At 50.0% G+C, this 17,656-nt stretch overlaps 1 protein-coding gene across 5 annotated transcripts in view; it reads left to right on the forward strand.

The window, feature by feature from the left end:
* Positions 1 to 15,571, forward strand: part of LOC134557314 (discoidin domain-containing receptor 2-like) — a 58,798-nt gene extending 43,227 nt beyond the window's left edge. For all 5 annotated transcript variants that reach the window (XM_063410220.1, XM_063410222.1, XM_063410218.1 and 2 more), the window contains 9 exons: positions 578 to 670; positions 1,108 to 1,265; positions 1,515 to 1,710; positions 3,261 to 3,505; positions 5,846 to 5,967; positions 6,282 to 6,479; positions 9,676 to 9,910; positions 11,992 to 12,141; positions 13,281 to 15,571. In XM_063410220.1, coding sequence (XP_063266290.1) covers positions 578 to 670; positions 1,108 to 1,265; positions 1,515 to 1,710; positions 3,261 to 3,505; positions 5,846 to 5,967; positions 6,282 to 6,479; positions 9,676 to 9,910; positions 11,992 to 12,141; positions 13,281 to 13,421 — 1,538 coding nt within the window. In that variant the 3' untranslated portion in view covers positions 13,422 to 15,571. The remainder of the gene's footprint in view (positions 1 to 577; positions 671 to 1,107; positions 1,266 to 1,514; positions 1,711 to 3,260; positions 3,506 to 5,845; positions 5,968 to 6,281; positions 6,480 to 9,675; positions 9,911 to 11,991; positions 12,142 to 13,280) is intronic.
* The last annotated feature ends 2,085 nt before the right edge of the window (positions 15,572 to 17,656 follow it).

Raw genomic sequence — 17,656 nt, forward strand, 5'->3', positions numbered from 1 at the left:
TCCCTGATCTGCAGCCTGACCCTGACAGAGCTGCAGCTGTTACCTTCAGTCCTGTCACTGGTCACCAGAGTGAGGATATCAATACCTGCTTCCACTTCCCCAGCTGCCTGCTGGCTATGACAATGGTTTTTGCTTCTTTTTACCAAGTATTTTGTTAGGAATAATTCAAGTATATCTGGAGATGATGAGATCAAGTTTAGCAGGTTATTAAAAAATAGAGGCTGGTTTTTTTTTTCCTTAAGTCTTAACTGTGATGCAGAAGTCAATGCTAAGAGATGCTTTAAAAGGCTCTGGAGGGAAAAGGACAAAAGTCTTGGAGAAAACCACCAGGGCTGACAGGGAAAGGTGTGGCTGTAGCTTTCTACTCCAAAGTCTCTAATCAGCTGTAGTGAGAGGACATTCCTGAGGGAGGGATTTCCTGTGTGCTGCTTGTTGCTTACCTTGCAGACAGCAACCTCTCCTGTTCCTGATCTGCTGCCTGAACCCCAGCCCCCTCCTGCTGGGGTTGGGATGTCAGGGACTGCTGGCAGGAGCAGGGAGGTTTTGTTGGGCTGACAGGCTCCCTTTCCTTCCACAGACATGGAAAGTGTGAATCCCAGTTTCGTTACGGTAGCCACAAGCACCACGGATCTCCTGGAAACGGAGCACAACGTTACTGAGGGCACCTGGGGTAAGGACTTCTGCTCCTTGGCTGTGCCAAGGGAAGTTCACAGAAACATCCCAGTTAATGTGGTCTTTCCCTCCATTTCTGGGGATGGCCTGATCAGTGCCTCGTGCACAGGGCAGCATGTGACAGTCCCCTGAGCCTCAGGTGGCCAGGGCTGCCTCAGAACATGGGCTGGAGACTTATGTGGAGCCAGTGAAACTCTGAGCACTGTCTGCTCCAGGATGGATCCACTGTAGGCATCTGTTGTGCTCACAGCAGTCTGTGATTGCAGAAGTTCTCTGCACTCTTCCTAGCTCTTTGAGCCACCAAAATGAGAACACAGCTGGTGTAAATGTTCAGGGGGCTGCCCAAGATCTTTTCTCTACCAGGCTGTAGGAAGTTGGCTGGCACAGAAAATCTCTGGTGCATCAACCCCAGATTCTTCTTCTCTGTGTTTGCAGGAACCACATCTTCTGTAACCAGCACCTGGATAGGGGAGAAGGCAGATGACTCCAACACCTCCATCCTCGTGGGCTGCCTTGTGGCTATTATTCTGCTGCTCCTGATGATTATAATCATCATTCTTTGGAAGCAATATGTTCAAAAAAGGTTGGAAAAGGTAACACAATGGGGCTATTTTGTAGACACCAGTTCAGAACTAATCATTAACCCTAATGAGCTCAGAACTATGTGGAAAGCACAGAGTTTCCCCAGCTCCATGGAGCAGCTAAAGCTGCTCTCACAGCAGGGGAGGATGCCAGCCCTGTCCAAGATATTACTGGAAGTTGCTGTGGTTGCAGCCAAGGCATTACTTAACAACTGAGCATGGGCTCAGTGTTTTGAGGTTTTTTTTCCCTCTCCTCTGCAGGCCCCACGTCGAATCCTGGAGGAGGATGCCACTGTTCGCCTCTCCTTCTACAGCTACACCATTGCCAACAACCAGACCCAGATCCACCAGTCAAATCCCACCTATGAACGTGCTTTCCCACTGGATTTGGAATATCACCAGCCAGCTACACTGCTCCAAAAGCTTCCAGAGCTCTCTCAAAGCGCAGAGGATTCAGGTAACATCCTCAGTCTCCAGAAGCTGCATGATTCTTCTTTTGTTATTTCTGTCAGATTGTAAAATGTGCCATTTGTCAGTGTCTAAGTTGCCATCTTTGACTCCTGTGCAATGCAGTAACCCAGGGACCTCAGGCAGTATTTGGAACACTGGCACTTCTTGGCATGGAACTGTGACAGCTGGAGCAGCAGTCCCACTAGAGGCTGGTGGCCTTTTATTGTCTTATTTGAAGACTGTTTGTGTATTACCCAGGTCATCTTTCAGCAGCTGGTTTGGGCAGTCAGAGCAACCACACATCGTTTGTGGAGATGCTGCCTGCAGCAGTCCTGGGAGGAGATCTTTAACACCTTTTTCTGCAGCCAGGGCTCTTAGGAATTCCTGTAGAAAAACCAGAAGGAAATAGAGCAGGGAATTGTCCGTGGTGTCCTGGCTTCCAGCCCCCGGGGAGCTTTTGGACCCACACAGAAGGGAATGTTTCCAACAGGGTTTTGTACTCAGTGAAGGCAGTGCTCAGCAGTGAATAGAAGGGCAATGCTGCATTCCTCACACTGACAAGTTGCTAAGACCCAGCATTATTCTACACAGGGAGGCTGATTGGATTGAGCCAGGGTGTGAATTTGAAGCAGAACAAATGTTCTGTATAATACTGACCCTACAGGGAGTTAATTTTAAAGCATTATCCCATATTTATGTGGATAAGCTGTAAGAGGGAGAGGAGTTTGCTACCTGAGGATGTGGGAAATGGAAGCCTTGATGAGTTCTTGTCGCAGGAGGGAATCCAGAGCAAGTTTGATGTGTCAAACAACATCCCTGCATCAGGTAATGCAAACTGATTGTACTTAGGATGCATCAGAAACACAAAATCACTTCAGACTCGCCTCCCTGTCTGGGCAAGAACTGTAGCTCTCATGGCTGGCTGGAACAGGCTGTACTGAGCAGGAATTTGCTGGCAGCTCAGAGGTGTTGTTCTGGTTAAAGCAGAGCAGTGTGTCCCACGGAGGTGTCCCTCAATAAAAGGTAGCAGGTGCCCAAATTCCCAGAGCTGTGGGATTGGGAGGAGTGTCTGTTCAGGACAGGGAGAATGGTTTTACACTGCCAGAGGACTGGGTTAGGTTAGATTTTGGGAAGAAAGTCTTTACTCAGAGGATGGTGGGGCCCTGGCACAGGGTGCCCACAGAAGCTGTGGCTGCCCCTGGATCCCTGGCAGTGTCCAAGGCTGGGTTGGAAGGGTCTTGGAGCATCCTGGGACAGTGGAAGGTGTCCCTGCCCATGGCAGGGGTGGAACTGAATGATCTTTAAGGTCCCTTCCAACTCAAACCATTCCATGATTCTGTGACAGTCTCCTTTTATTTTGTGTTCTGGTGGCAAAGACCTCTTTTTCTGAAGAAATCCAAACTGTGAGCAGTTTATCAGAGGTGTTCTGACGAGCACTTGGTGGTGTGAAGCATTTGAGCATCAGCAGTGGGAAACGGGCTGAGGAGGAGTGGCAGCTGTGCCATACCGGTTCTGAGGGAGTGAGAGTGTGACTCACCTGTCCTTGGCTCCCCTCAGTGTGCAGTGGGGACTATGCTGAGCCCGACCTGACCAAGTCCACGCCTCACCAAGGCTTCCAGAACAACGTGCCCCACTACGCCGAGACAGACATCGTGCACCTGCAGGGCGTGACGGGCAACAACATGTACGCGGTGCCGGCGCTCACCGTGGACTCCCTCACCAAGAAGGACATCTCCGTGGGGGAGTTCCCCCGGCAGCAGCTGCGCCTCAAGGAGAAGCTGGGGGAAGGGCAGTTTGGAGAGGTACGGCCGTTCCCTGCTGCTTGTGCTCCAGCAGGAAGGATGTGCCTGGCAGAGAGGAGCCTTCCGAGGTGTTGCTCGGTGGGACCGAGGGTTCTGTGTTCCAGGGTTTTGGTTAAAATGTGTGCTTGTCCTTGCTGATATCCCCCAGGCTAAGCCAGGGAGCCTTGTGCAGCTGTGAGGCTCTGCTCAGTACCACTGAGGTCTTTATCAATAGATGAGCTTGCAGACTTTTTCTGTTTGCTGTCTATACCTGTTAATTCCCACCTAGGGTTGGGAATTCAGACTTCACATCTTCCATGAACATCTCAAATGGGATGGCTGTTACCCACCTTTGGACATGTGGGTTTGGAAACTCTCCACAGTCCAGCTAACACTGATCCTAGCTGCCAAAATAGCTTTCCCAGTCACAGATGGAGGTTCTGGGGGTGCTCTGCACATTGACCCAAGCAAAGACAGACATTTCCCAAACACTGTGGCACCCTCATGTTTTCTGGCATTGCTGCTTGCTCAAGCCTCAGTTTGTCAGCAGCCTCAGGCAGAATGATGCACACATCTGTCATCTGCCAAGCTTTCCCTTTGCTCCTTGAGCTCCGTTCAAGCTGTCAACATTTTCACCTCATCTTTTCTTTCCCTGCTTCATTTTCACACCATCTGTAGCTCCATCCTAAGCAGGTCTTTCCCTCTCCTGCTCTCACTTTCCCACTGTCTTTTTTCTTCCCAGCTTTTGTTCACTCACCTTCTCTATTACATTTTGGCAAAGACAGCCAAAATCTGACTGCTTCCTGCTCTGTGGTGTTCCCATCTTTGTGATTCCTCTGTTCTGACACCCACCTTCCCTCCCCCAGCCCCTTTCCTGTCCCCTCACTTCTCTCTGGCTCACTGTTTTCTGGGGAAGTGCTGACATTTTCAGCCTCCTTACCTGGCTGTCAGTGCAGCCTTTTCTGCTGTTGCCTGCATCCTGCTCTGTGTTCCAAAAGTGGGACAGAGAGGATTTTCTCATTGGTTTGCCTCTGATTTCTCCTTTCCTCCCATGCTGTCCTTCTAATAACTGTAATAATTCCTCCTCTGTATTGCTTGGACATGGCTCTCCCATTTACATTTTCGTTGAGGATGGATTCAGAGCCTGTTCCTTTTCATGTATCACAGGCTCTTTTGCATTTTCCCGTCTCCTTCTCACCTCCTTAGTCTTTCCCAAACTGGCCAACACATGCTCTGCTCCACTGCTCTGGCTCTGTGTGCTCCTAGAAACAGGGCTCATTGCTTCTTTCAGGTCTCCACTTTTCCTTCCCTTCAGTCTTTTGTCTTCCTTGCTCCCAAGGGAGCACCACCACCCCTCCCTGGTGACACATCACCTGAATTACCTGTGCTTAGTCCTGTGGCTCTTCCCTGCCCCAGGTCTCATGACTGTACTTTCCCCATAGCAGATTCTTTCTCTGTGGGACTGCAGCAGCATCTTTGTGCCTCTGTTCCTGTTCTGCAGGTTTGTCCCATTTTCTCTGCTGTCTCATTTTCCCCCTCACCATGCTTGTGACATAAGTTCTTGCTGCTCTCTTCATACAAAATTCATTATTGCTCCCATTACATTCCCCTCACTGCTGCAAGTCTTTGACTGACACATCCAGTCTGCTCCTCTTTTCCAGTCTTTTTTCCTATCCACACCCTCATGTCTGTCTGCTTTCCCCACCCAGTTCTCCATTCGGATGCACATTCTGGTAACTTCTTAAGCAAGTGTCTTGTCACCCCTTCTTGTACAACCTTGGTAATTTTATATTATTAATCATTCATTTATTGGAAGAAATTTGGAATTGTGTGTAGTCATTAGAGTATTTGGTTATCCCTGTGTTAGGTGAGGTGTTCAGGGACACATATGCATACATTTTTGTCCTTTTATTTGCTCTGGAATTTGAGGATTTTGGATAACTGGCGGTTGTTCTTGGATGCTCCTCAGTGAAGTCTGAGCAATGCCTCAAGCCAGGTCACGGTTTCATGGTTCTGGGGCTGTGTGAGATGCTTTGGTGCACACCAGACACATTCAGGCTCAAGGGCCTTCTTGAACATCCCCAGCAGGTGAACTGGGCTGCCCCAGGCTGCTGCACCAGTGCAGTAAATCCAGTGTGTTGGGCACTCATCTGGCTTTGATCCTCATGTGCTCCTAAGTCCTGGACAAGTTATGTCAGGATCTAGGGCTAACCCTTGGGTTGTTTCTGATCACAGCTGTGTCACCTTCACCAGATCATTCACTTGTTCATTCTGCCAGCAGTGACCTGGCTGTGGTGTTGTTTTCCTCTGGTTTTGTGCCTGTCTGTGCTCTTACAGCTGCCTCTGCTTTCTGCCCCGTAGGTGCACCTCTGTGAAGCTGATGGCCTGCTGGAATTCCTGGGAGTCTCATCCTCAGAATTCACTCACCAGCCGGTTCTTGTGGCAGTGAAAATGCTGAGATCAGATGTCAACAAAACAGCCAGGTGAGTGCACCTGCAGTGCCAAGCAGCTGGGGAGGAAAGCAAATACTCCCCGAGCACAGGTTAACCCTGGGGACTGCCGTGGGAGTGTCGTGTGTGTGGGGGGTATATTCCATGTGCTCGTGGGAGGAGCAGGACACAGCAGGAGCAGGGGTAGGGGGAGCTGGAATGTCAGCCTGGAGTGCTGCATTAACCCTGTTTGCTGGGAGAGGTCAGTGTTGAACACGTGTCACCACTCTGAACTGAGAACACACCACTGGTGTTGTCCTCACACAGAGGAGCAGTTTAGGATTCAAGGGTGTTTTCTGTTTTACAAGGAATGATTTCCTGAAGGAGATCAAGATCATGTCCCGGCTGAAGAACCCCAACATCATCCGGCTGCTGGGCGTGTGCGTGCGGGACGACCCCCTGTGCATGATAACAGAGTACATGGAGAATGGAGACCTCAACCAGTTCCTGTCCCAGAGGGAGATCTACAGCAAGTTTGCCATTTCAAACAACATCCCCTGTGTCACGTAAGAGAAGCTGCCTGTCCTGTTGGGATAAATCAGCAATACAGAGCTGCCAGTTTTATCTGCTGTGCCTTCCCAGCAGGGACCTTCCTGCAGCCTGGCCATTGCCATGGCACATGGAGGCCAGACCTGCTTGGTGTGGGGTTGTTCCTGAGGCCTCTGGAGGTCTGTGTACCCCTGGAGTGCCCCTGACAGAGCTCTTCTGGTAACACAGACCATCTTAGGTGTATTTATTGAGGTGACCATCTCTTTATGTTAGTGGGCTTGCATCAAATATTTCATTGATTTGAAAATCAATTCCATTACAACGAGAATTTTGGGATAAAAATCAAGAATGTCTCTTAGGATTTTTAGAAGGTTCATGCATTCTTGGGTGTCCAAAAAATATTGCATGAGAGGAGCTGAGTGTGGAGCTTCAGTAAGGAGATTTCATCAGCCAACAAAAGGAGAATATTTGGCAAAGAAAACCACTTTTTGTCAGCAGTGGCACTTGTCTCCCTCCTCAGTGGAAGGATTAAATCTGCCATAAAAGCGTCTCTGCTATTGCAGAAATGCTTTCCTCAGAGGATAATCATGTAAGACTGATATATTCTGCTTGATAAGGAGCCCTGCACTGACCAGAAGCTGCAGCATTGCTGAGCCTTTGGTGTGTTCCTCCCCAAAGGATTAGTTGGATTTATGGTTCAGGCACAAGGCAGGCAGGCAAAGCCAGCTCTGATGTGCTGGACAGGAGGTGGCTGGGTCTTACCATGGCCAGACAACACCAGCCTTGCTGCCAGGACCTGTCAGGAGTGTTAACCTGGTGTCCTGCAGTTGGGACATGTCAGGAGCTGTAGAAGGAGACAGGATTTGTATCTGAGTAGAAACAGATTCCAGCTCTCTCCAGTCTCCTGCCCTTTCTGCCCACCTGAAACCTCATTCACCTCTAGACTTGTGGCTTTTTTTCCTGGCCAAAGCCTCAAACTGTTCTTTCTTTATCTCCACTTCTCATCTGACTTCGGCACTGTCATGCACATAGTTCTTCTTTTTCCATTACTTGGCTCTACCTGTAGTTTTCCATTGTCTCTCACTGATCCTTCAGCCTCCACTTTTGTCCCTCCCAGGCAGAGAGTGTCCCACAGAGGCAGCTCTGTGTCCTGGCAGTGACAAGAGTGCCCTGCCCAAGGAGCAGCTTGGCTCTGCTGGTGCCTGTGGGATCTGATGGACGTGACAAGGTTCAGCCACTCCACCTGTCCCCCAGAGCCAGGGTTTGGTGCATCGGAGGTGGTGACCAGCCCTTTCAGGCACAGGGATCACACATTCCTAAGTCCTTATGGCTCTTTGGTGTTTGAAATGCATCTCCCTGCTGTCTCTGGCTGTCTGGTCACAGACTCATTCAGGCTGGACAAGCCCTCTAAGGTCATTGATGTTCTCCCGGCACTGCCAAAGCCACCATGTCCCAAAAGTGCCACATCTGTGTGGTTTCTAAATACCTCCAGGAGTGGTGAGTCCAGCACTGCCTATGCTAAGACCTGAAAACATTTTGGTGAAGCAATTTTCCCCAATATCCAACCTATACCTCTCCTGGCACAGCTTGAGGCTGTTCCCTCTCCTGTCCCTGTCCCCTGGGAGCAGAGCCTGCCCCCACCCCAGCTGTCCCCTCCTGTCAGGAGTTGTGCAGAGCCACAGGCTCCCCCCAAGCCTCCTTTTCTCCAGACTGAGCCCTCCCAGCTTCTTCTCCGTCAGCTTTGCTGCTCTTCTAAAGTCAGCTCTGCTCCTCTGCCTTTGGGGTGCTGCCCCGAGGCACCACAGTGACTCTGCTGAGGAGTCTGTCCCATCCAGTCCCATCCATCCTGTCCCTCTGCTCATGGAGCTGCTTGTGTGGAGCCTTGGGAACTACCTGAGCAGGGGGGCAGGAACCAAGAGGAAGCTGCTGAGGGGACCCTGCCAGGGTTTAGGTGGGACAGGAAAGGTGGGGCTGGTCAGATGGGGAGAGCAGCCCCAGGCAGGGACGGAACCACAGCAGCAGGGGAAAGGAAAACCTGGGATCTTGGAGGCCATGGGGTCTTGGAGGCTGTGGCCATTCCTTGCCACAGGCCAACAGCCAGGTTATCAGGATACAGGTGAGTGGAAGAGTTACTGCTCTGCAGCCTATAAAAAGTAGGAAGGAGGGACTTTTTATACAGACAGATAGTGACAGGACAGGGAGAATGTTTTTACACTGCCAGAGGACTGGGTTAGATTAGATTTTGGGAAGAAAGTCTTTACTCAGAGGATGGTGGGGCCCTGGCACAGGGTGCCCAGAGAAGCTGTGGCTGCCCCTGGATCCCTGGCAGTGTCCAAGACCAGGCTGGACATTGGGGCTTGGAGCAGCCTGGGACAGTGGAAGGTGTCCCTGTCCATGGCAGGGGTGGAACTGAATGATCTTTAAAGTCCCTTCCATCTCAAACCATTCCATGATTCTGTGACAGTCTCCTTTTTCTTTGTGTTCTGGTGGCAAAGACCTCTTTTTCTGACCTTTACTGAAGAAATCCAAACTGTGAGCAGTTTATCAGAGGTATTCTGACGAGCACTTGGTGGTGTGAAGCATTTGAGTGGCAGCAGTGGGAAATGGGCTGAGCAGCACAGAGAAATAGTGTGGGAAGAATGCTGAGATTCTAATGGTCCAAACTCTCTTTGTATTCTGCAGCTTTATTAATCCAATCTACATTTAGCTAATGGAGGAATTAAAATTAAATTAGATGGAAAATGCATCTGTTTCTATTTTCAGTAACGTTCACATATTTAAAAGTCAACTCTCTTTAATGTGAAGTGACATACTTATGTTAATATAAGCATTCAATGGTGGTGTTGTTTGAAATACCAGGCTAAGTGGTTTTTAACATATGAGATTCTGAGCTTAATTTTTCATGTCTCTCTGCAAAAAGTTGGTGCTTTGATGCATGATCTCTTTGAAAATCTCAAGATTAATGTTTGATATTGAAACAAAAATAAATCCAAAGGATGTCAGGTTGTGAAGGCCTGAATTTCAGGGACAGCCTGTCTGTGCCTGCTTAGTCAGCTCAGGATCTTGGCTGTTCATGCCCTGGAACGAGACAGTTTAGTTCCACTGTTATGGCAGAAAATAAAACAACAGGTCACTAACACATCAAATACAATGAAGTCTTGAGTGTGGGGGAGCTCCACTGATTTTTCTTTGTTGTGTTTTCCTTTACTGCAGCCACTCCAACCTGCTGTACATGGCCACCCAGATCGCCTCGGGGATGAAGTACTTGGCATCTCTGAACTTTGTGCACAGGGATCTGGCAACTCGCAACTGCCTGGTGGGGAACAACTACACCATCAAGATTGCAGACTTTGGCATGAGCAGGAACCTTTACAGTGGGGATTACTACAGGATCCAGGGGAGAGCCGTGCTGCCCATCCGTTGGATGGCCTGGGAGAGCATCCTGCTGGTAGGCACTGCACAAAGCCTCTCTCTCTTCCCTCCTCTGATCCCCACTGTGCCCCTGAAGCAGTGACACAGCTGTTTGCCAGCCAGTTGTCACCAAAATCTGTGGCCCCTGGCGAGAAATCCGTGGGGTTGTGTTGGAGATAACTCATACCCTGGGAAAGGAGCATGCCCTTGGAAATACAGAAAGTCATGGAATGGTTTGGGTTGGAAGGACCTTAAAGCTCATCCCATCCCACCCCTGCAAGGATGGGCAGGGACACCTCCCATTGTCCCAGGCCTGCTCCAAGCCCCAATGTTCAGCCTGGCCTTGGACACTGCCAGGGATCCAGGGGCAGCCACAGCTGCTCTGGGCACCCTGTGCCAGGGCCTGCCCACCCTCCCAAGGAAGAATTTCCTCCCAATATCCCATCTAACCCTGCCCTCTGGCAGTGGGAAACCATTCCCCCTTTGTCCTGGCACTCCAGACCCCTGTAAGTTGCCTCTCCATCTTTTCTGTTGGCTCCTTCAGGTCCTGGAAGGTTGCAGTGAGGTCTCCCCAAAGCTTCTCCTCTCCAGGCTGAGCAATCCCAGCTCTCCCAGCCTTTCCTCCCAGCAGAGCTGCTCCGTCCCCCTGATCCCCCTGTGCTTCCTCTGGGTCTCTCCAGCAGCTCCAGGTCCTTGCAGTGCTGGGCCCAGGGCTGGGGCAGCTCTGCAGGTGGGGTCTCAGCTGAGCACAGGGGCAGAGGGGCAGAATCCCCTCCCCTGCTGCCCAGGCTGGGGCTCAGCCCAGGGCAGGGGTTCAGGGCTGGGGCAGGTCCAGCTCTCACCCACAGCACCCCCAGGTGCCTCTCCAGGGCTGCTCCCTCTGCGCAGCCCAGCCTGGACTGATCCTGGGGTTGTCCTGACCCAGGGGCATCTCCAGCACTTGGCCTGGTGAAACCTCCTGAGGTTCCCATGAGCTTGTCCAGGTCTCTCTGGATGGCATCACATCCCTCAGGCCTCATCTGGGCATGAATGCCTGGCATTCCTGCTGCAGTTTTAAGGAAGTTGCCTTTCTCTGCTTATTCCCCCAGCTGGGAAGCTGAGAGGGGCAGGGACAAAACTTCCTGAGTTTCAGGTTCCAGCTGTGGTTCAGATTGTGGGGTTTTTTCACATTTAAGGGTCCTGCTGTCTCCCCTCAGGAGATTGTTCCACAGTCCAAATACATTCAGTCTGGAGGATATTTAACCAATTTTTTTTTAGTAATTGGTGAGTTATTTTCTTACAGCATGCTCTCCAAGTACCCAGAAAAATTGTAGTTACCTCTGCTACTCAGGCTGCCAGGCCCAAGCTCTCCAAAATCCACCCTCTTTTCCTGGTTAAGGCTGCATCTAAACCATAAATCACTCCCATCTTCCCCGTGTGAGCGTCTTCCAAACCTTGACAAACTGCAAGGGCTGCCAGATGAGCCTGGGTGACTTGGGGCTGGGATGCTTTCTGCCCAAACAGGCCCTCCAGCCCCTCAAGTGTTTTGTGCTATTTTCTGAGCAATCTTCTTTTTACTTCTCCAGAAACACATTGTTCCAAACACAGCCAGTTTGGGCACATTTTTGGAAAACAGAAAACAGGGACAGCAAGAAGATTGTCACTTGCTTCTTACATGTGCAAAAATCAAAATTATCTTGGGCCTTTTTCTAAGAGTCTGGAGTCTGCTCTGGCTCTGCTTTCACCCTGAGGTGAAAAGCCTTTCCCTTTCAAAGGCTTTTCTGTGAGCTCTGCAGTTTTGGGTGGAGGTAGGCAGTGGCTATCCCCCCTCGCTCAGTTTATTTTATTCTGCTGCAAACAGACTGTCTCAGAAGGGACAGAAGCCTCCGGCCTTCTCTGGGACCTGCTCCCTGGTACAAAGCTTTGCCCCTGTGAGAACTGCACCTTCTTAGGGCTTGTGAGACCCCCAGGTGCTGCTGCTGCCCTGCAAACAGCCCTGTCCCCCCTGTGTGTGGCTGGAAGCCGCTCACCCTCTGTGCTGGCTCTTTTTGGAGCCTTTCCCCAGGTGTATCCCCGTGCTGAGGGCGCAGGGGTTCTGCTGCACGGGCACCGGGCTGAGCAGATCCTCCCTGTCCACAGGGCAAGTTCACCACGGCCAGCGACGTGTGGGCGTTCGGGGTGACGCTGTGGGAGATGTTTGTGCTGTGCAAGGAGCAGCCCTACAGCCTCCTGACGGACGAGCAGGTCATCGAGAACACGGGCGAGTTCTTCCGCAGCCAGGGCAGGCAGGTGAGCAACCCACGGGCTCCTCCTTAGCACTCCCATCCTGCTGCGTGTGCCCAGGGCCTCCTGCTGCCCCCACCTCATCTGCAGCAGTCCCTGCTTCTCTTCAGCTTCTCACCTGTGCCCTGCCTCTCCTCCTCCTCTCCTGGGCTCACTGCACCACTCTTCCTCTCTTGGAGTCCCACTGGAATAATCCCTTGGCCCTGTCCTGCTTATTTCCTGTTCTAAACCACTTCACTCTGCCCTGCCTTCAGCTTTTCCAGGCTCTCCCACACAATCCTCTCGCTCCTTTCCTCTGTCAGCACTCTCTCACCAGCATTGCCTCTGGAAAATGAGGAAGCAGGAGGGAGCTGTGGTGGGAAGGAGCAGTTGTTAGTTCCCAGGGGATGAGATGCTCCCTCTAGTATCTCCACACATGCCAAGAAGCCTTTGGCCACCTCCAGCTGCTGAAGGGCTTTTGTGTCCTTTTGTCCCCACTGCTGCTGCCCTCAGCAGATAGCAGTGATGGTGCAGGACACTCCATCTCCTCAGTATCCAAAGCTGTGGAGTGCCACTTCAGAACAGTTCTCTCCAGAATTCACCTTTAGCACCAGAGAATTAAGGGAAATAAAATGATGAGGGGTTTACTCACCATCTCCCAAATACTAATGGTTAGCCAAGAGGCTAAAAGAAGTGAGCCTAAAAATGAGAGGGAGAAGTACAATGGTTCTGCCAAGCTGTGCTGTAGATAAGCTCTAAAAGGTGTTTTTTCTGTCTCTGCTAACAAGCTGTCACGATGCTTAGAAAGCCTCATGGGCTGTCTGCGGTGAGTTGAAAGTACTTGGATTTTATTGTGGTAAATTTGGTTTTGGTTTGTGTTTTGCTGTCTCCTGGAAGACAAATCCCTCAGAAGCATTCATGTTTTCTGGGGCACAAAGGCCTGTTTTGTGACCAGCTCATCAGGCAAGCTGGCAAAGTGTCCGTGGTGCTGTTTGAGAGGCTCCGTCCAGACTCCACTGCCAGACTGGGGCTGGAGGGATTCCAAACCCTGCATGGTGGCTGTGTCTTGTAAACCTGGAATGAAACTGTCCTTTGGTGTTACCTTCGTAAAGGTCCAGTTCTTTTGTGAGCACCCCACTGAAATACTGTGACTCTCTTCCTTTCAGATCTATCTCTCCCAGACTCCTCTGTGTCCTAACCCTGTGTTTGACCTGATGCTGAAATGCTGGAGCAGGGATATCAAAGATCGTCCCACTTTTGACATGATCCACCTGTTCCTGCTAGAACAAATGGAATCAAACATTTGACTCCAGGAAAGAGGCAAACTGTGGAGAACAGAGTGACTTTGGGGTCTCTTTGCCTGTCCCTCACAGTCAGGCCACCTCGCTCCCCTCCCTGACTGGGCCCTATTCACTTGGGACGTCCATGGCAGCTGCTCATTCTCTTGGCCATGGTCTGACACACAGGACCAGAGGATCTCATTTGGTTGTAAAATCATCTCCTCTTCTGAATCATTTCCTGGGAATACTGTGAGAGGGGTTTTATTGAATGCCCATACACCTTTGGGCAAAAGGAATGAGTGAAACTTGGAGGGACTTGGAGCTCTCTGCTGGCTGGAAGAGAAGGCGCCGGTCGGTGAGAGTGCTGCCACTCAACAGCAGGTTTCTGGAAGGAAGGACTGCAGCCTTCTAGAGCTATTCCATGGAATCTGATGGAAGTCTTGTGCACATGAGCAAGTGTTTCTGTGTGCTCTTGCTACAGACAATGGTGAGAGGCCAGAAACATCTGGAGCTGGGAAATGGTTTAATGGACTTGGGAACTGACGGAGCATTTAGGAACCCTTTGGGAGTGACTTCCAGGGTCCACAGAAGATGCTGAAACAAGAGTCCAAGATGATGTTCTGTTTTCCTGTGGTTGTTAAGCACTGCTTTGGTTATATATGTGCGTTTTCCCCACACTGGATTTTTTTGTTGTTGTTTTCTAGAAAAAATGATTTTAAAATGAATGTTAAAGGTCATTGGGAGGTCACTGTGTTAGAAGGTCTTCCTTTGACCTACAAATTAAGGTTAGGGTAGGGAGTTTGTATTGAGAAGTAGCTGATACTGTACTACTGTCACTATGTAGATTTATTAACCTAATGAACTTGTAGCCACAATGGACTGATGTGCAATTAATCCTGTATAATTACCCATCAATATGAGATCTCTAAATCAATGCTGTTACGTGTGAGAGGGAACTTAGATTTGGTGGAACCAGGTGGCCGAGAGCAGAACCCTCTTTGTCACTTGTCACAGCTCCCACGAGGGGGACAGGAGGAGCACACGGCTCACAGGGGTGTCTGGAGCCAGAGGTTCCTCTCCAGGTGTGCAGCAGGTTGGTGCCAGGCAGGGCCAGCTCAGGCCAGGCTCTGTCACTGCTGTGTCACACGAGTCCCCAGGGCTGGGCTGGCACGTCCCCTGCTGTGGCCTGTCCTTTAGCTCATTGAACTTGGGGTTGCTTTTTGTGTGTCCTGTCACAAACAGCTCATTCTCTGGAGGGTTTTAGAGGGCTCTGAAATCCATTTGGAGCAAGTTAGAGAATTCAGTGTGTTTCTACAATAAATCCATTGTGGATTTACCAGGTGCCTGGGGAATACTCTGCTATTCCCTCTCTAATCATTTAGCAAGATACTTAGGACCAAACCAAATATTTCATAAGCTGGGAGAAGATGAAAGCTCAGCACTTGGCTTTTTTTTTAAAGTACAATCCAGCATAAAATGTATTTCCAGTAAAGATTATAAAGATAATTTTCATCTTAGCCACAAGCATAGATGACTGGCTGGCTGTGCTGCAAGATGGCACTGCTGAGAGGGGAATGTCTGAGTGGTTACAACACAGGGATAATTGTGCTAAAAGAAAAATCCTGCTTCTGAATGGGCAGATGCCAGGCTGGAGCGTGGCATGGCTGTGCCTGCTCCTTGGGAAGGCTCCAGCCATGCCTGGGCTGTCCTGCTGGGGATGTGTCCCCACCCCAGCTGCTCCTCTGAGCCCCTTCAGGCCTCAGGAGCCAGAGGGCCCAAGTGCTCTCATGTCTCTGCAGGGATTCCTGGGATCTCACCCCCAAACAGGTTTTCTTTCCCCCTCTGTGACTGGAGGGGCTTGGGGGGAGCTGCCCTTCCCTGCGGGAGTCAGGGCCAGCAGGTCCCTGCTGCAGCCTGCTGGGTCCTGTTGTCCAGCAAACCACTCAGGCAGGTATTTCTGGAGCATCCCTGCCCCAGAAATGTCCCCAGTGCCACCCAGCCACGTGTGTGGTCTCCTGTGCCCCAGAGCTGGGAGCTCCCAGGGCGTGGAGTGTCCCTGGACGGGCTCTGTGACATCTGGACATGCTGTTCCTCCATTGACATGGTGACATACAAAGTTTGTCTCATATCAATAAATTCTAACGATAACCTTGACAAAAGTGAATCTCCACTTCTTTTTATGTACCCAAGTGTCTGCCCTGAGAACTGACATTTTGGTGTGGTTGTTCAGTAGCTCTCCAGGGACTGTGAGACCCCTGGGTTTGGAGGGAGCAGCCACGGACCATTAAAAGAAGGGAGTTTTGAAGGGGGTTTCTGGAAATGTTGGGAAGATGCCAGCCCAAATCCCCTCGTGCTGGTGGAGCCTGGATGAGCCTGGGGTTGTTAGTTGGTGCTGCATTTCAATAAATAGCTTATTCATTTCAGTGTTAAAATCAGATGTTTTAGGCTGGGAAGAGCTTTTGTAGGACCCTTATCAACCTGTCCACTTAAAGCTGAGCTAATTTCAAAGTTCCCTGGGGGTGCTCTGGGCTTTGAAAGTTTCCAGGGTTGGAGATGGCACCCCTGACCCTGTCCCAGAGCTGTTCTGTGCCCATGAAGAATATTTTCCTTGTGCCTGGTGAGCCTTTCCCGTGCATCCTGTGTCTGTTGTCTCTTGGGCTTTCCCTGTGCCCCTCTGAGCTGAGCCATCCTTCCCTGGCAGAGCCACCCACCCTGCAGACCTGGGCTGGCAGATCAGAGCTTGGGTATTTGGGCGAACTCAAATACATTTTAGAAAGGCTGAAAATACCAGATCTCTCAGTTTAGGCACCAAGAACAGGAGTCAAAGCAGCATTTTGATCTTCTCAGACATAGGTTTGAGGGATGTTAGGCACCTTAACAGGTAAGAACAACCCTCAAATATTCAAGAGGTTGCCCAGAGCATCTGTGGATGCTCCATCCTTGGAAGTGTTCCCAAAGCCAGGTTCGATGGGGCTTGGAGCAACCTGAGATGGTGGAACAAGATGATCTTTAAGGTCCTTTCCAAGCCAAACCAGTCTGGGATTCCGGGATATTTAATCAATTCCATAAAGGAGTTAGATATTCATTGATTTATTACTGCCTTCACTGGCTGCAAATATTCTTGAAAGAGGAAAGGTCTGGCCAGAAGGAGAAGCTACTGCTGCTGCACCAGCAATCCAGTCAGCATTGCAGGAGTTCTGAAACATCCACAAAAGTCCAGTGAGTTTTTATAGGTTGAAGGCCCTGGCTCAACAACTGAAGTATTTCAAACTTTACACCTCCCAAACTGGATTTTAATCTTTCCTTCCCTCCCCCTGTGCTAGGTGTCCTTGCCTTCCTAATGATCTGCACCTCAAAATTCACTTTGTTGCTCTTGGAAAGCCTGTACTGAGGAATGTGTGGCTGAAGTTGTTCTGAAACAGAAGCATCACATCAGAACCCCCCTGTAGCAGCTGGGAAAACACCTGAGCACAGCTTGGGGACTTTGCTGCTTCCAGAACAGCTCCAGTGAGCAGAGTTTGGAATTTAAACCACCCTGGGATCCCTCACTCCCCAGCTCTGGCCAAGGCAGAGACAAAGGGCTCTCCAAACAGACAGAGGGGTTGGGTGGTTTTCATCTCCTGAAGGAAATCTCTAATTCAATCATTTCTCCTTCCTGTGACAGTGAAATCACAGTAGGGTTGAAATCATCTGCACAATTCACAGCTGATCCTGAGGCTGACACTGCTCATACACCAAAGAAATAAAACCTCCAGGTCCTGCATGTGACAGTTCTGGGTTCAGACCCGAGGAAGTGAATTAAGTTCTCCATCCTTTAAAGCTGTTGTCCTGCAAGAACCACACCTCTACAGCAAACAGCTGCCACAGAAAATGACAAAAAGACTCAAGATTGATGGAAAAACTGGTTTTAAAGCTTAAATAGTAAGTACTTGATAATTAGATAGTCTCATTATCCCATCCATGACAAACAGAACAACTGTTTCAAGTAGCAGCGTGGCTGCAGCTCCAATTGCAATTCCAGTCAGCTGGGAGGGGAATTTAGGCAGAAAGAAGTTAATAATTTCTAGCTTCCGAAGTTACTACATACATCTGAGAGGGCTGAAGAACACTCAGCTCAGTGAGATGTCTAAAAGTCAAGCATGTTGATAAATACTTAATTTTTAGAAACATCTTATATGCAAGAAGTTTAACCTGCATCAGTGACCACTGTGAAGCTCACATGTGAAATATTCCATGTTTTTTTTCTCCTAAAGATCTGAACT

This window comes from Prinia subflava, chromosome 12 (assembly GCF_021018805.1).
Source record: "Prinia subflava isolate CZ2003 ecotype Zambia chromosome 12, Cam_Psub_1.2, whole genome shotgun sequence".
Classification (NCBI taxonomy): Eukaryota; Metazoa; Chordata; class Aves; order Passeriformes; family Cisticolidae; genus Prinia; species Prinia subflava.